This window comes from Glycine soja, chromosome 15 (assembly GCF_004193775.1).
Source record: "Glycine soja cultivar W05 chromosome 15, ASM419377v2, whole genome shotgun sequence".
Taxonomy (NCBI): domain Eukaryota; kingdom Viridiplantae; phylum Streptophyta; class Magnoliopsida; order Fabales; family Fabaceae; genus Glycine; species Glycine soja.
In genome coordinates, this window is record NC_041016.1 from 47,297,203 (window position 1) to 47,315,422 (window position 18,220).

General features: G+C 30.5%; 2 protein-coding genes and 1 long non-coding RNA gene across 3 annotated transcripts; 1 reads left to right on the top strand and 2 right to left on the bottom strand.

Annotated features, from left to right (window-relative positions):
- Nucleotides 1-2,169: 2,169 nt before the first annotated feature.
- LOC114386232 lies at nt 2,170-7,841 on the bottom strand. Its single transcript, XM_028346201.1, has 4 exons — nt 7,008-7,841; nt 3,737-4,135; nt 2,294-3,067; nt 2,170-2,217 (listed from the first exon to the last, which is right to left on the bottom strand). Exons 1-4 carry the CDS (start codon nt 7,839-7,841, stop codon nt 2,170-2,172), a joined length of 2,055 nt encoding a protein of 684 aa, XP_028202002.1.
- A 498-nt stretch (nt 7,842-8,339) lies between these two features.
- LOC114386233 (probable disease resistance protein At5g63020) lies at nt 8,340-9,699 on the bottom strand. The gene is made up of 2 exons (XM_028346203.1): nt 9,123-9,699; nt 8,340-9,013 (listed from the first exon to the last, which is right to left on the bottom strand). The coding sequence occupies exons 1-2, from the start codon at nt 9,697-9,699 to the stop codon at nt 8,340-8,342; spliced, it is 1,251 nt and encodes a 416-aa protein (XP_028202004.1).
- Nucleotides 9,700-11,551: 1,852 nt separating this feature from the next.
- Nucleotides 11,552-13,300, top strand: LOC114386414. Its single transcript, XR_003661075.1, has 2 exons — nt 11,552-11,726; nt 13,133-13,300. It is a non-coding gene; the product is annotated as an uncharacterized LOC114386414 (long non-coding RNA).
- The last annotated feature ends 4,920 nt before the right edge of the window (nt 13,301-18,220 follow it).

An 18,220-nucleotide genomic window follows, 5' to 3' on the forward strand; every position in this document is an offset into this window, starting at 1 on the left:
AGGTGGAATGTCCATGTACACTACCTCTTCAAGATCCCCATGGAGAAAAGCATTTTTTACATCAAATTGGTGCAACGGCTAGTCCAGGTTTGCAACAAGTGATATTAATACTCTTATGGTATTCAATTTTGCTACTGGAGAGAAAGCTTCTTGATAATCAAGTGATATTAATACTCTTACGATATTCAATTTTTTACCTCCCAAACACAACAGTAAGAAACAGACTTATTAAGTTTTTCATTTAACATATTTTTTTTGCAATCAATTTTGTGAAGAATAAAATGTGCAATCGCATAGGAGAAGATAAATGGTTCATAGATTGTTGGTTAATTACATAGACCAATATTTTTTATAGTATTTCCAATGAAACAATCATAGAACATTTTCAATAAAAATGCATAATGGACAATTGTAATTTGTGGAAGATTTAGTATTTTGGATTGTTCTTTTGCCATGACATTATGTATTTTGTAAAATCTAGTGATATTTTTCTTTTGTAGGATATTATAAGCAATTTATTGCCCCCACTAATAAAAATTCTTGGATCCGTCATTGGTGGTGGTAGATGAGGCAACAATGCAGGGGTGTGGTGGTGGTTGCGGCGAAGGTAATGGTAGGAGTAGTGTGGAGGCAACGGCAGTTGTGGGGGTAGTGGCGATGGTGGCAATGGCGGTAGTAGTTAGAATGTATTTTTAAAATTCAAATTCAAATTTACATAACCTTTTTTCTTGATTTTGAAGATGAATGTAAAACTGTTTTGAAATTGAGTTGAATACCAATTCAGCTTCATTTTTGTCAAACACATTTTGATTTGAAAATTACATTTAAAAACCGTAAGTCGGAAACTCACAACCACCCCGAACACGGCCTAAGAAAGCAACAAAGTGAAATATTGAACCACTTAGCCACACAAGAAAGAAATACTGATATGGGATGAAAGGATTAACTTAATTCCAAAAGCCATATATCAGGCTTCAGGATTTATATATTATAAATAAAAAATAGATATTTACATCTCCTTACACAATCAATATTATAGGTTTTATCTCTTGAATATTCCTGTGATTGATCCCCTAAAAAACACATGAACCTTTTCTTTTAGATCTACCAATCCAACATAAACCTGGAGTTTTTTTTTTTTTTCTTTTAGATTCTGTCTTTCGAAGTTACCAGCAATCTTCTTCACAGCCGCAGACGAGTTGGATAATAGCACGTAAGAAATTGCATTTGCAAGCTCTATCTCTCCAAAGTTAAACACAATGGACACAATCACATTCATGAAAATTACCGTGGCGATGGAATTCACGATTTCATATTTGACAATAACTGAACAATTGCTAAGTGGCTACACAATCAAATGTGACTTGGGCTTCCTGACTTCACGTGCTGAACCCAACTAAGTAGCAACCTCATATTTTGAAGTTATGATTCTATAAACAATGTAATTTGTTCAGGTAACAAGTGATTTTTGTAAGGATGTTACATATACACAGTTACAACAGGACAAGAAAAATAAATTTCACATCTCATGTTAAGTAAATTTCAATATTTAAATACAAAAAAGAAATTAGAAAACATTTTAAGTGTTGTTGTTGATGACAAGCATGGAAGAGACCGAAGAATGATAATTTATTGGCAAGGACTCGCTGGCCAAAAGGCAAGTGTCGGATGTGTAAAATTCAAATCAAACCCAGTACCTACAGAAAAGATAGTAAGGAAAATTAATATATGATCCATTGGAGTAAATTGCAGTGCTAAAGTAAAACACACAGTTTAGGCGCTGATGGGCACCCAAATATAACAAGACTAACCCTGAATATTCACTCTATAATAGATACATTACATAATTCCTGTAACAAAAGAATACGGAACCTGATGGTGCGAAAATGTGTAGAAAATAAAAGCCGAAAAAACTATAGGCAGCTGAGTGGCTACTATTCTTTACACAAGTTCCAGCTAATCCCATCCTACCCTTCCCATTCCCACTCATATAACACTAAAAATGCAAAAGAAATAAAGAGTAACACAATCCATTAAAATCATGGAGCAGAACTCTAATAGCCCAATGCGCCGAATGATTAAAAGTATGATGAAAGATATAAAAATCAATACACAAAATAATAGCAATACCTAAATACCTACAACTTATTTTCTTAATAGTAGACACTTTCAGCTGTCGTCTGATTCTGATGATGAAGTCAAATCTTGTTCTATATTCTGCATACTCAAAAACATAAAACAGAACATTAAATTCTTAACCACAAAAGTAGGAGTAAGAAATGGAGCTAGAAACCTGAAGTTTGGTTGACATGTACCTTTCTAGTGAAAATTTTCTAATAGTAGTATTAAGGTCACCATCCCAATGATCTTCTGATTCTTCATTACGCCATCTATATAGGCATCGCACCTCAATGTGGCTTGTTGTGGTTAAGTTTCCATGACAGAAAGTCTCCATCATGGGACAGTCTTTCAAATGTACCTTTTGTAAGGATGGAAACCTGAAGTCGTAACTTCCCTGGCAAAAGCTTGTGAGCCTCGGTAAGTTGTTCAATGTCAATTCCTCCAATTTCATAAAAGCAATCTCATCCAGTATTGGTGCATCACCCTCATTACTGCTTCCATAAATTTCCTCTAGCTCATGACATTCACTTATCCTTAAAATGCGGAGGTTTGTTAAACTTGTGGTTGTTGATGGCCTTATAATATTTACTAGTCTTTCACACCAGTACACATGCAATACATCTAAAGAATGAAACAGAACAGAGGATGGGACTATGGTCATCATATCATGACACTTCTGTACTTGAAGATAAACAACCATCATATCACAAGTACTATCACTTTCTTCGACAATATTCTCTATGGTACAAAAGCTTATTTTAAGAACTTGGAGCTGCCGAAGCACTTTAGCCACATGGATGGGAAACACATATTGGCTTTCACAGGAAGAAATGACAATTTTCGTCAGGTTAGGAAAGGAATTTGGAGTCACTAGATTTGGCCATATGGACTTCAGATCATTGTTGTCTCTGATAGCCAGTTTCCCCAAGTCTGGATTATATTGATCCTACAATATATATTCCAATTAAATACACAAGTGCCATATGAAATTCGAAGGTTGATTATTTTTAACGGCAAAGGAGAAATTTTGTTTCAAAATAATGAAATAGTATAGACTTTAAGTCGTTTACACTTCTGAACTCTCTAAAATGAAATCCTAAATATGAGCAATGGTTTTTTATTTTAAATATAAAATAAGCAACAAAATAATAAAAAAAATAAATTGTTATCAGTATAATAACGTTTTTTTGTTTTATATTTTAATGATCAAATACAAAATATTTACTTCCACACATGATATTAATTTTTTTATAAAAGAAAATTGTAAGTCATAATTGTCACTTCCTCTAATATTAAATATAAGAAAATTTTAATTAATTTGATCTCATTTAATGTTATTATCTCTAAAAAAAATTTAATTAATTGAGGTCTTAATTCCAATAATAATTTCTTTTTATTCCTAATAAGTTTCAATAAAAAATAAGTTAAAGAAAAATTTAGTAAAATTCTGTAATTAAATATGGTTCATTTAAATCGAGTAGTATGTATCACTTTTAACTAATATACGACTTTTAATTTCATTAACTATGCATGTATAACACAGCATAAAATTCTTAACCTCAAAGGGTTGGAATAAGAATTGGAGTTAAGAACCTGAAATTTGGTTGATGCGTACCTTTTTAGTGAAAACTGTTCTAACAGTAGTATTAAGGTCGCCATACCAATGATCTCCACTCGTATACCAATTATCTCCACTCAATCTATATTCCACCTTTGTGAGGCTTGGTGTGGTTATGTTTCTCTGACAAAAAATCTCCATCATTGGACATTCTTTCAAACGTACAATTTGTAGTGATGGAAACCTGAAGTCGTAACTTCCCTGGCAAAAGCTTCTGAGCCTCGGTAAGCATTTCAATGTCAATTCCTCCAATTTCATAAAAGCAATATCGCCAAGTGGTGGATCACCCTCATTACTGCTTCCACAAATTTCCTCTAGCTCATCGCATTCACTTATCCTTAAAATGCGGAGTTTTTGTAAACTAGTGGTTGATAATGGCGATATAGTAATATTTACCTGTCCATCATAACTGGGCACAATCAATTCATCTAAACACTGAAATGGCACAAAGGATGGGATTATGGTCTTCATATTTTGACACTCTCGTACAGCTAAAACTTCAATGTAAACATGCGTCATATTACAAGTAGGACTAACGGCTTCTATTTTCTCTATATATAAAAAGAAAACTAAAGTCTCTATCGTGATATATAATATAACTTTGATCATATTATATTATATTTATTAATTATATGAGTCCTCGCTCATTTAAGTTAATTTACATGAATATAACAATTTTATTTAGCTGTATTAAATTAATTATTTTTACTAGTCTCCGTTAATTTAATTTATTTTACACAAATGTTGTTTTAAGGAAATTTAACGCAAATGTTATAAATTTATTAAATTACATTCGGTTATTATGTTCATATAATAATTTTATAACTTACACTTTAATAAAAAGTAAATAACAAATGACTTACAGTCAAAACAAAATATGATACTGTATAAAACAAAAATTAAAGTTATAGAATTTAGGAGTCGGTGAATCTGGTCGGTCTAGTAATCAAAACTTTTAATAGCTAAATTTATATTATAAATTTGAATCTTGATCTTTGAATGAATGAAAGTTGTTTTAGAATTTATTTTTGCTCTGGATAAGTCACATAAGTTATATTGGTTCTCATATTGATACAATAGTGGACGCTGTTAACTAGGCCTGTTGGGAACGATGAAAATCTTATATTAAGTTGAAATTGTGGTGGGCTTGGGAATCTATGAACAGTGGGAACTTGGAGAAAGCTATAATCTTGTGAAGATCTCTATCATTCTTATGGAAACAAATCTGATAATATGGAAGGATGCAACTGTTTGTACATTGGCAAGAAACGGATCTGATCACAATCTGATGATCCCCTTGGATTTCTGCAGGCAAATTGTTTTTATCCGATACTTGATTTTTTTTTTTCTCATTGCTTTCAATTTATTATATTTGTTTTTAAATCGAATTTCAAAATAAATTATTAGTAATTATATTAAAAATAATATTATAAACTGTTTTATCGAAACTATAGAATATTAGATATATATTTGAAAAAAATGTTTAACTAATTTTTTTTTTAATTATAATTGAATTTTTATACTTTCATCTATTATAAATTTAAGTTATATATAATTAAAATTTATATATATTCTTTACGATTTTTTTAGACACCATCAATATGTTTGATTATTTTCTTCACAACTTCGGTAATCTCAACTTTAATCTTATATTATCGATACTTTTATACTATATTCTGTATTTTTTTACTACTATACATTCCGGCGATGACGAGATCTTTTTTATTGCTTTTTTTAAATATAAATTCATTTCTATTTTACTCTAATTAATGAATTGTGTTTTTTTTTCTTTTAACTTTTATCATTAATGAATTGTTTTACTCTATTTTGTTTTTGTCCTCTCCTTTTTTCGTAATTTATCCCACGATAACTTTTTTCTAGTCAAATGAAATAATAATTGTAAAAAATAAAATAACAAAGAACATTTCAGATGGATAAAAAATTATATTCTTTCTTTTTTTAATCCTCTCGTTTATTATGAAAAGAAAATTCTGATTAATTCAAAGTTTAACTGAAAAATTAATAAAATTTGATCAATAATTATATCTGACAAGAATAAAAATTAATATCCTTTTTTTTAGTCCAATAATAAAAAAGATTGATTCACAAAATAAGATGTATACAAATTTTAAATAAGTGATAATAACTTTAAAAATTAATTCACTCTCATGTGTTAATACTTTCCTAAAGTGGTTAACTTCACTCTCCTAACATACATCTACTACATCCTCCTATGTCACCCACTTATGTTTTTAATCATAAGAGAACATTTTAACAAATCATAACTGAATATGGAAAATCAATTTCAATTTTAAATATATATTTTATCTTCAAATTCAATAAGCTTTTGACATACATATGATATATCATTTTATTCTTTTAATACCAATGGAATGGTTTAACATGATTTCTTGTGTCTTTCAATCTATCATTTTTAATATTTTTAATTCTAATTTGAATTTAAATATTTTTTAAAAATTACCTATAATTATAATATTGTTCAATTCTGAAATGTTTACCTCTTCTAGGACAAATATGATTTTCAGCCTTTCGCATGAGGAAATCTCAACATGTTGTAGTTTGACCAGTGCTCTTGCCACTCCAGATGAAAATAAACTTGTCAAATGTTTACATTTGATAACTATCAAACGCGTCAAGTTTTGAAAGCATGAAAGGACTGAAAGTTTATCATCCCATATCTTGCATACATTCATGTCATACAACTCCAATGTTTCAAGTTTAGGGATCAACACCTATGAAAATATAAAATATTGTAAAAATAAATGGTAATGGGATACACTAATAGTATGTATCTGCTACAGGAACCCTTAGGACCATTTCTGTAAATGAAAAAAATTAAATTATAAATAAATTAATAAAAGAAAAAATATATATATATATATAAAGTTTTTGAATTGATATTTGTTTAAATTTTTTTTAGTTGTAGATCAGATTTTTAATTTTATTCATAAATTAAATAATTAATATTTTTAAACTTATTATTAAATAAATAAATATTTATTAAAAGTAAAAATATTTAAATAATTATCTAATAAAAAAAGTTTGACCCCTCTTAAATACATTTCTAGATTCGTCTCTGTCTATAATAGGTAAAATAGAAAATTATATCTACAAACTTAAGAAAATAAATTATGATTGAAGTATACATTTTTTGTTAAATCAAACTTTCGAGAAAACAGTTACAAGTTAAATTTTTAAGTAGCAAAAAGAATTCAAATATTGAAGGCATCGTAAGACATGAGTTTACCTCTTGATTATTAAACAGTGCCAAAGTATTGCTCTGATTGGATGGATTACCCTGATCGACGGTTAATAAACAATAAAAACTCTGAAGCTCAAGTAAACGTCGTAAAGTGACAGAATGCAATTCAGGCAGAACAATCTGTTGAAGTTCTTTCTGATCCTCTTGTTTTTCCACAGCTATGATCTCTGACATACCTTCACAACTAGAAATTTCAATCTCATGAAGTTGAGAAAGGTTTACTGTGAGAGAATACAAAAACAGATTCTTCAACCGATGGCAAGATGTAACTTTAATAACTTTTAGCTTTGCAAAAGACTGTGTGTGCATTGGACCATGACATATTTCTTCAATCTTATATAGATTGTCAAGAACCAAAGTCTCCAAATTGAGGAATGCAGAATGGGGATTCATCAACCTTCTTGGGTTAATGAGGTGTAACAATTCATCAGTGTCTTGGATATACAGATGCTTTAATTGAGGAAAACCTTCCACATCCAAATCATACAACAAATCCTTAACACCCTTTAATTTAGCAAAGCTCAAGTCCTCAACTGTGGTAAACAACGATCTGCTCGTCCAACTATAGTCTGTGAGCTTAAGTGTTCTTTCGAGAGCTCCACCATACCATAATGAAGAGAACTGACAAATCCCAATCAATATGTTGTATCTTTTTAGATTTGCAGGGAACTGGAAGTCCATTGGCAAAACCGAAGTATTTTTGAATGATATCTCCAAAGTTGTCAAATTATGCAAATTCTGTAACTCACGTACGTTAGTATTGTAGCTTTCACGTTTGCTTCCTTCAACCTCCCATTCAATACTATCACAACCTCCCATGTACAATTCTTCTAAGCACATCAAACTTGATATAAGATTTGGAGGAATGACTCTTAGTAAATTGCAGTATGTTAAATTTAGCAAACGAAGACGAGTCAGACGTTTTATTTCTCCTGGGAGCTCTGCAATACTAGACCCCGCCAAGGAAATAATTTCTAAATTTGAGAGTTCTGCCACTATCCTAATATACAACTATTTAGATTCAATGAGCGAAGGCTTATCAAGGGATTGAGGGAGGGTACGAAAGGGATGAAGGGCATTTCATATACACTCAAAGTCATCACTTCTCCCATCCCAGAGAAAAAGTTATCATCTTGGACTTTATTGAAAGACTCGGATATAATATAATGGCACTTGCGAAACTTATCTGCATAGGTAGGATAGGTCGGGTCGGTCAGACGAGACTTAGATGCAATTGATTTAGCCACGTCGCGCACTACATCATGCATTCGAACTCAGCCATGTTCACCTTCAAGCAATAATGAAGAGGCCCTAAGCTCATTTATTAATGTGTAATGTGTCTCTTGCCTCCATCAATTTGGCCATGCCACCATAAAAGCCCAACCCCCAACAGCATATTAACAAATCTTCAGTGAGCATCTCATTTAGTCCAAATGAACCAATGAATAAGAATAATGACTTCAATTCCTCTGTATCTAAAGAATCATAACTTAACTTCAAAGCAGGGTAGACATTATTCTTCAACTCTTTATGCTTAAATTCCTTTAGTTGTTTTAGGGCAACCCTCCAAGCATGGACTTCCTTTTTTTTCAAACCCTTCGAAACGGCTGTGATCAAAAGAGGCAAACCAGCACAACATTTTGCCACTTCTTCTGCAATTGGTTTTATACTAACTTCATTAACAACATTACCTGCTGTTTTCTGGAACAAATTCCAACTATCCTCCTCCAGTAAAGCTGTAAGATTAAAATCTTTTTGAGTGTCCATCTTTATCAGCACTTCACGTTCTCTGGAAGTTATCACCAATTTGCAACCATTGTGTTCATCACCAAAAGGAATTCCCACTTCCGTCAAATCAAGTTCACTCCAAATGTCATCAAGAATAATAAGAACTTTCTCCTGCTTTTTTATCCTTTCACGCAGTTCTATTGCCCTTCCACTTTCTGTCTCTTTTTTAAGCTTCCGATCCCACAATGCATCAGCAATTTGGCCTTATTTTTTTCACATTTGGAGAATTGGTTAAATTGGCTATGGCTACAGCACCAAATAACCCATCTTTCTTTACTTGCCAAGCTAACTCATTCACAAGAGTGGTTTTACCCACGCCACCCATCCCATGCACCCCAATCATGTACATTTTAGGATCCTTAAGAATTTCCTTAATCTCATTCAGCATTGATGTTCTGGAGTCCAGTGCTTCATAACCTCTAGAAAATGGTGTAGTTGTGATATCAGGAGCATCACGGTAAGAAATTGTATCAAATTTTCCTTTCTCTATGAGATCTGTAATCTTTTTTGTCGTTTCTTCAAAACGCTTGCTCAGCTGACATCTTATCCACCGAGAGGGACAATATCGTCCCAGACACCATGTAGCTCCTTCAACATCAATAACTTTATTTGCCTCAGCAATCATGTCATTTGCGTTCTTGAGCCAGTTCTGTACAATATTTTCAATCTTGTCTCCATTCCTTTCGGCCTCAGCAACCCGGTGCTTCACAAGAACCTGAATATCCTCCAGAGTTTGAACCTCGGTCATAAGCTTTTCATGGTTTTCCTGGTAGGAGGATATGTACCCAATTTGATCCTTAATAAATGTAATCACATAATTAGCAATTTGAGAAACACCCGGCAAATGAGCTATTTCAGAAACACCTGGGACATGAGCTATCTCATCCATCGCCAGCCCCTTGTACTATCTGTGAATTACAACGGAAGACAACGAACATAAGCAATAAATAGTTAATTATATTAAATGCTATTGTACTGCTCTCAAATTCATAAATTCATTCAATACACTAATTTTTCTTGTATAATGATCCATTAAAGATACAGAGAGAGTTTAAAAGTTGATCATTTGAAAATCTAATTAAGCTAAATAGAAGATCATCTTTGACCATTATGTTAATTCAAACCTTATATTATTCATATAAAACAATGACATTTAAAAATTTGTGACTTATTGAAGTTAAGGTGAAGGAATTAACATTTACATTTATTAAAGTTGTTCATAACACTTTATCTAACACTCTTTTTTAATACTTTATCTATTATTAGTTAAGTTTTATTGAAAAGTACAAATTTTAATAAGTCAAACTTTTAAATCAATAGAGAATGAAAAGTGAAACCATCAAAATTTGTGTTTTTCAACAAAATTTAGCTATTAGTTGTTAGTGCAAAAAAGATAGTATTAAAGAAAGTGTTGTTATCCTTCCTTCTAGATAAAATAAGGAGTTAATTCGTGCATTTGCAATTAAAGCTAAAACGAAATTATAACAAGTAGAAATCAAATATTAAAGAAAGGATGTCACAAGATTAAATACAATATTTTTCATTAAAATGGAATGTCCATTGAATCCGTAAAGGTATGCATTCAAAGCTTAACAATTCAATCCTAATTGAACTGGTTATAATTATATATGATATTTTTATTTTAATATAATAAATACATAACGTTACTTTAAAGAAGAATAATACATATTAAGCAAATTTGCTTAAAAGTATCGTCACCCACTACATATAACATACAAAATTACACATTAAATATAATATTTAATATCAACAACACAAAATAATATATCTTTTCTTTTGTCAACAACATAATATATCTTTTTTATCCAATACAAAATAATATATCCTTAATTAGACATCCTATAATTAGAGATGAAATACAATTGTAATTAATTAGACATTAGACACATCCATAAAGAGCCATCCCTTGTCTCATTTATCTTTTTATTTCTCATTTATTTTAATTAAAATATTAATAAAATAATATATAACTATATTTTTCCTTATCTCTAATGTCGTGGTCACAATATTTTCATTTATTATAGCATTTAATTTAAAACATTAAAATCTTAAAATATATTATTTAATAGTTTTTAACTTTTTACTAATACTATTAAATTTTTAAACTAAACTAACGAGTAATGATGCACATAAAAAAGCAACATGTCAGCGTGTCTTTTACTTTATAGTCAATTGTTTTTAACTTTTTTAAATTTTTAGTCAATAATCTCTTCTTTTTCATGTAATAATGACAACTTGTTTACTTTAGTCTACACGCAACACTACACTCAGACTTCAAGGAAATCACGTGCACTTCAGTTTCAACTTTCAAGATAGTCCAACTTGGTTAAATGGAAGAGTGAGAAGTAGAATGTAGGATTAAATCCAAGGTATATATAATAAAAGAAAAGCCCATGGAAAATTCTGTTGTGCCCCTATTTATAAACTTGCCACATGTCCTTTTTATTGGTTTTTTGGTCATTCTGTGTATCCAATTCCCACTCCTCGGCTTGTGCCACGTTGCTGATATTTTTCTAAAATTATTTTATCTTTCCGTCTAAACTCATACGCACCTTAAGTTTACGTTTCCAACGTGCCGCATAGTTATTGATGCACTAATTTTATTTCCAAGACTTTTGCATTTTTCCAACATACGTTTCATTTTGAATTTTGCTTTTAACCTCTCTCTGTTCCCCATTGTTTCTCTATTCCTCGTTTCCCATTTTCGTTCTTCTCTTTTGAACTCTCCCTTTCTCTCACTTTTCACTTCTTCTTCTTCTTCTTCTTCTTCTTCTTCTTCTCTCTTAAACTACAATGGTAGAAGACGTGTGTTTATTTTTTGGCATGTTGTATGCAGAGAAGGTGGAAGAACATATTAAAGCTGTGATTTTTATCTCAAAAACTTTATGAGTACAGGTTCGTAAACACAAAAACTTAAATTTTTTTGGGTGTTCTACCTTTATTTTGTTTTCTGACTTCTCACAATACAAAAATTTAAATTTTTTTGTGTTTCTGAGCCTTCTCCAACGTGCTTATTGCTTCCTATACCCATCTTTTTGTGTTTTCGTCCTTTTTTGTGGTGTGATGGTTCAATATATTTTTTGGCATGTTGTATGCAGAGAAGGTGAAAGAACACATTAAAGCTGCGATTTTTATCTTAAAAATTCTATGAGTACAGGTTCGTAAACACAAAAACTTAAATTTTTTTGGGTGTTCTGTCTTTATTTTGTTTTCTGACTTCTCACAATACAAAAGTTTAAATTTTTTTGTGTTCCTGAGCCTTCTCCAACGTGCTCATTGCTTCCTATACCCATCTTTTTGTGTTTTTGTCCTTTTTTGGTGGTGTAATGGTTCAATATATTTTTTGCATGTTGTATGCAGAGAAGGTGGAAGGACACATTAAAGCTGCGATTTTTATCTCAAAAACTCCATGAGTACATGTTCGTAAACACAAAAGCTTAAATTTTTTTGGGTGTTATGCCTTTATTTTGTTTTTTGACTTCTCGCAATACAAAAGTTAAATTTTTTTGTGTTCCTGAGCCTTCTCCAAAGTGCTCATTGCTTCTTATACCAAACTTTTTGTGTTTTCGTCCTTTTTTGGTGGTGTAATGGTTCAATATATTTTTTGGCATATTGTATGCAAAGAAGGTGGAAGAACACATTAAAGCTACGATTTTTATCTCAAAAAAGCTTTGATTTTTATCTTAAACAGATTTGTTTTCTTTGTTTCTCTGTTTACATTTTCTTTGTTTCTTTGTTTCTCACAATACAACAGCCTCAACCTTCTCCGACGTCCTGCATATGTTTTGTTTTATGACATTTCACAAGACAAAACCTTAATTTTTTTTATTCAACCTTCTTTATGAGTCTCTATTGCATGCAGGGAAGGTGGAAAAGCACACTACAGGTGTGATTTTTATCTGAAAACTCCACGAGTACAAATTCCTTTTCTTTGATTTTTTGGTTTGCGGTTAAATTTTTTCATCTTCGTCAGCCTTCTCGAATGTGTTCATTCTTTCACATACCCACTTTTTTGGGGTTTTGTGATTTTCGCAAGACAAAAGCTTAAATTTTTCATCTTCCTTTATTTTGTTTTTTGAGTTCTCGCATTGCAAAAAACTTAATTTTTTGTGTTCTTGAGCGTAGCATTTAACGGCAAGGACTTTTAGCATTGCAAAAAGCTCCATGAGTACAGGTTTGTTTTCTTAGTCATCTCCACCTTTTTGTGCATTCGTCCTTTTTTTGGTGGTGTAAAGGTTCAATATATTTGTTTGCATTGTATTTTTGCGTTTTGATGTAGCAATGGCAGGAATTCTTGACAGAAAATCAGTTGACAATTGTATGGGATCTGATAATCAGGAAGCAGCAAAATTGGAGTGATGATGACCCCATTTGATTGACGAATAATAGTTTAAAGTAATAATTTAATAATTATGATTTCTAGACAATGTATTTATTAGGTTGTAATGTAAAATAATTTTAAATTGTTATTTGGTGTTCCTTTCGTGTTCGGTGAAATGGGTTAACTGTCAATGTAGGTGGTGATAACAAAGAAAACCATTTTTCTTTTAGGAAGCGTTAACTATCATGCGATTACATTGTTGGTGAAATGGGTTGTAAGTTATGTGTTTGGTGAAATGCCTAAATGAAATTTTAGTTTTTAAGCTTAAAAATTCATGTGTGTTGATTTTGGGATACCTCCCTATTTATGATTTCTAAATTATCTATTGCAGAAACGAGTTTATTTGATTTTATAGTATGCACCCAAAGGTGATCTTTACAAGGAATCACAAAAATGCAAATATTTTAGTCAAAGGCGTGTAACCATTGTATCCACTGCCAAACACCACAACTCATATGGAAAAAGTTGGTCGTAGATTAAGAAAATAAAAAATTAAAAGGAAACAAAGAAAGCCATTGGCCTAAAGTAAACAACAAAGTATTCAAAAGTCATTGAAAATACAAATAGATGACTCTGGAGCTAACTCTAAACAACCAACCAAGAAGTTACAATTAGAAGAAAAATGTAGTAAACAAAACTCCATGTTCTTTCTTCAAATTATGTGTTTCACATATTCAGAGTAGTTTTAGTATTTTTCTTAATTGATAAGCATATTCTACTAGGACACCTTTCTGTTCTTGCTGGTTTATGCAAATATTATGTTGTCTGGATTGAATACTTTTAAATAGATTCACAGGTACTTAGATTCAGCATTTTTGCCCCTAAATTTCAAATTTGTTAAACAAGTGCAGAAAATAAATTGTTGGTTTGTTGAGTTGGGCAAAAAAAATGAAGTTTTAAACAAGCATAGATCATCTTTCTACTCTCTCTTAGTTTGTGTTATTTTTTTGTTTTTTTTAATTATTATTATTATTATTATGTGTACTGTGCCAAGTATCATCTCGGGTAGCTCAAGGCAAAAATAACAAAGACAAGTTAAATGAGGTAATAAGTTGAATTTTGATGTTCCAATTGTGGAATTCTTCTTCTTTTTTCTGACCCGATACTACTGAGTGCATTGTGCATGGTTGATGAATATAACTGTTCTTTCTTCAAATTATGTGTTTCACATATTCAAAGTAGTTTTAGTATTTTTCTTAATTGATAAGCATATTTTACTAGGACACCTTTCTGTTCTTGCTGGTTTATGTAAATATTATGTTGTCTAGATTGAATGCTTTTAAACAAATTTACGGGTATTTAGATTTATCATTTTTGCCCCTAAATTTCAAATTTTTTAAACAAGTGCAGAAAATAAATTGTTGCTTTATTGAATGAGGCAAAAAAATTGAAGTTTTAAATAAGCACAGGTCTTCTTTCTACTCTCTCTTAGTTTGTGTTATTTTTTTGTTTTGTTTAATTATTATTATTATTATTATTATTATTGTTGTTGTTGTTGTTGTTGTTGTTGTTGTTGTTGTTGTTGTTGTTGTTGTTGTTGTTGTTGTTGTTGTTGTTGTTGTTGTTGTTGTTGTTGTTGTTGTTGTTGTTGTTGTTGTTGTTGTTGTTGTTGTTGTTGTTGTTGTTGTTGTTGTTGTTATTATTATTATTATTATTATTATTATTATTATTGTTGTTGTTGTTGTTGTTATTGTTGTTGTTGTTGTTGTTGTTGTTGTTGTTGTTGTGTGTATTGTGCAGAGTATCATCTTAAGTAGCTCAAGGCAAAAATAGCAAAGACGAGTTAAATGAGGTAAGTTGAATTTTGATGTTCCATTTGTGGAATTCTTCTTCTTTTTTCCGACCGATATTACTGAGTGCATTGTGCATGGTTGATGAATATAGTTGTTCTTTCTTCAAATTATGTGTTTCACATATTCAAAGTAGTTTAGGTATATTTCTTAATTGATAGGCATATTCTACTAGGACACCTTTCTGTTCTTGCTGGTTTATGTAAATATTATATTGTCTGGATTGAATGCTTTTAAACAGATTCACGGGTATTTAGATTTAGCATTTTTGCCCCTAAATTTCAAATTTTTTAAACAAGTGCAGAAAATAAATTGTTGGTTTATTGAGTGAGGCAAAAAAAATGAAGTTTTAAACAAGCACAGGTCTTATTTCTACTCTCTTAGTTTGTGTTATTTTTTGTTTTGTTTAATTATTATTATTATTATTATTATTATTATGCAGAGTATCATCTCGAGTAGCTCAAGGTAAAAATAGCAAAGACAAGTTAAATGAGGTAAGTTGAATTTTGATGTTCCATTTGTGGAATTCTTCTTCTTTTGTCCGACTCGATACTAATGAGTGCATTGTGCATGGTTGATGAATATAACCGTTCTTTCTTCAAATTATGTGTTTAACATATTCAAAGTAGTTTTAGTGTTTTTCTTAATTGATAAACATATTCTACTAGGACACCTTTATGTTCTTGCTGGTTAATGTAAATATTATGTTGTCTGGATTGAATGCTTTTAAACAGATTCACGGGTACTTAGAAACAACTAGGAGTTGTTTCTTTGCTGGTTTTTGCTGCTCAAAGGAATTTTGCAGAGGTGAAAATTAGATTCTTTATTCTTCATTAAATATTGAGTATACTCTCTATCTCTCTTTTATTTATGTTTTTTTTAAAGAAAATTGCTTAAATTTTTTTTATTATACCCATGGCTTTGTTAGTAAGTTTTGGTGTGTTTTCAAAATATTGGATTATTACTTTATCATTGCGATTTTAAAAACTATTCTAAAAATGAAAGTTTCAATGATGATATTTTATTTTAACGGTCATCCTGTCACCTATAATCTTACTATAGTATGTTTCACTATATGAGGTTGATAACTATGATTGAAAGTTTGATCTAATTTTTTCTTCAGAGGCTTCAACCAGGAGTTGTTTCTTTGCTACTCAAAGAAATTCTACAGAGGTGAAAATTATATTATTTCTTCTTTATTAAATATTGAGTATTCTTTCTACCTCTCTTTCTACATTTGCTTATTAAGGGAAACATAGGAAAAAAATGATTTTTTTCCTTTTTTTAATTTTCAGCAACCAAATAATTATGAAGATGCAACAAAATCTTTTTCAAATTGTTAAAAAAAGACACCACCATGGAAGCGTTCCATTCATTCAATTATTTTCTTTTCTTCTCATTTTGCCCTTTTTATTATCACTGTTCTATTTTTTTCCCCTTTTTTATCTTCAATAATTACTTTAGTTATTCTGCATTCATTTTATTCTCTCTATCTATCCTTATGCATTTGTTTATTAAGAGAAATACAGGAAGAAAAAAATGAATGTTTTTTTCCTTTTGTACTTCCTGATAATAGTTTTTATCTTTCTTTCTTTTCTGAACAATTTGTCTACTATGTAAACATATTATCAATGTTTGATCTTTTTTAATTTTCACATTAGTTTTCATTTTATTTATGCTTTGCAAAACAAATTAACACACAGCTGAAAAAAAATTGCATTGCAAACAATCCCTGCATGTGCACGGGTTACAAACTAGTTAAGGATAAAATTAAAAACAAAAAATATAAACTAAAAAAATATATCTCCTTTTATTATTGTTATATATTGTAGATACTATATTTATATGGCTTTTTTCTTTCAGGTGAGAACACCTTCATATGATCTCAATATACAATTTTAAAATAACTAGTATTTTAGTTTGTGTATTATACAATATAAATATAAATTTTAACATTAGATTGACTAGGCCTGGAAAGCTCAACCTTGAAAAAAATTTACTGAAATTTTTTGACACTTTAAGTTTTATGATTAAATTAATCTTCATGCAAACCTTAAATAATTGAGGTAGTATGCGTACTAGTAAGACATTCTTCAAAGTTCTAACATTTTTTTTTAATTAATGCACATCAAGTGCTCATGAACTTGTTTTTCTAATTATGTTGTTGGCTTGAAATATTAATAGCTGGTTTTTATGTTTACCTAACTATTTGGTATACATAAGTGCAATTATTTTCTCTATCTCTTATTTAAAGCCTTATTTCTATTGAAATATGATAAAAATGTAATTAAAAAATTTAGTATCATTTGGTCTTAGTTGTTAAATAGTTAAATAGTGTTGAGAGTTATAATTAACTACTAATTATGTTTGAACCATATTAAAGAAGTTGTGTTGTAACAATTTACAATGAGAAAAATTCTAATAATACACGACACACATATCATTCAATCTTTCTCTCCAAGAACATAAAAATTTCTTTTTTTCTTCTTTCCTAAGGCATAGATCACCTTTAATCATCTCCGGTTCTAAGAGATTGGTATCAAAGTATTAAAGTATTGTTTGCCTTACTCCAGGGATGTGGGAGAAATATTGGTATCTTCTGTTTGGCTCACTAGTTCTCGAAGTGGTTCTTGCAATGCCCTATCCTTTAAGTTGGTAGCATTTATTTGCTTGGGAGTTAATATTTAATTACATAATTGATAGTTCTAGCCTAGGTCATATAGGCTCAACATTTGCCTAGAATGGAAAAATTACTATTAAGTCTCAACATCACAATCCAGATTGTAATGGATATATGCCCCAGAGCTTGCTTTTTTAACCTCTCTATGCTCATGACAGTATAACTGGTTGTTAATTAGCAGGTGATGACAATGAATAATATTAGCAGGTGATAGGCTAAAGTTGAGACAAGGATGGAAAAAATTTAGTCGTCTTTTCATCTTTATTTATACAAAGAGTGCAAGCAGCAAGCAGTAGCAACAACTTTGGACCACTCTACTCATCACAATATTCCTGTACTGTACTTAATAGTCATATCTCTCTCTTATATCTGCCATATCCTTAATAAAGACTAGAGTCACTCCTGATTTAAAAAAACCCACATACCTATATGTATGTAGGGTTCTTAGGGAACGCAATCCCAAAACACTCTTCTATCTTTGCCAGTGGATTGTAGACACAACACAACCCAAAGTGTTTTTCCTAACAGGGCCCTCAAC

What these genes read in the sequence shown, in the direction of transcription:
- LOC114386232 (XM_028346201.1), bottom strand. Translation starts at nt 7,841, where the DNA reads ATGGGAGGTTGTGATAGTATTGAATGGGAGGTTGAAGGAAGCAAACGT. An exon ending in GAACAGTTTTCACTAAAAAG is followed by an intron (nt 3,068 to 3,736) that starts GTACGCATCAAC and finishes TATATATTGTAG; the next exon opens with GATCAATATAATCCAGACTT. An exon ending in ACATGTCAACCAAACTTCAG is followed by an intron (nt 2,218 to 2,293) that starts GTTTCTAGCTCC and finishes TTGAGTATGCAG; the next exon opens with AATATAGAACAAGATTTGAC.
- LOC114386233 (XM_028346203.1), bottom strand. Translation starts at nt 9,699, where the DNA reads ATGGATGAGATAGCTCATGTCCCAGGTGTTTCTGAAATAGCTCATTTG. An exon ending in GCATGGGATGGGTGGCGTGG is followed by an intron (nt 9,014 to 9,122) that starts GTAAAACCACTC and finishes GAAAAAAATAAG; the next exon opens with GCCAAATTGCTGATGCATTG.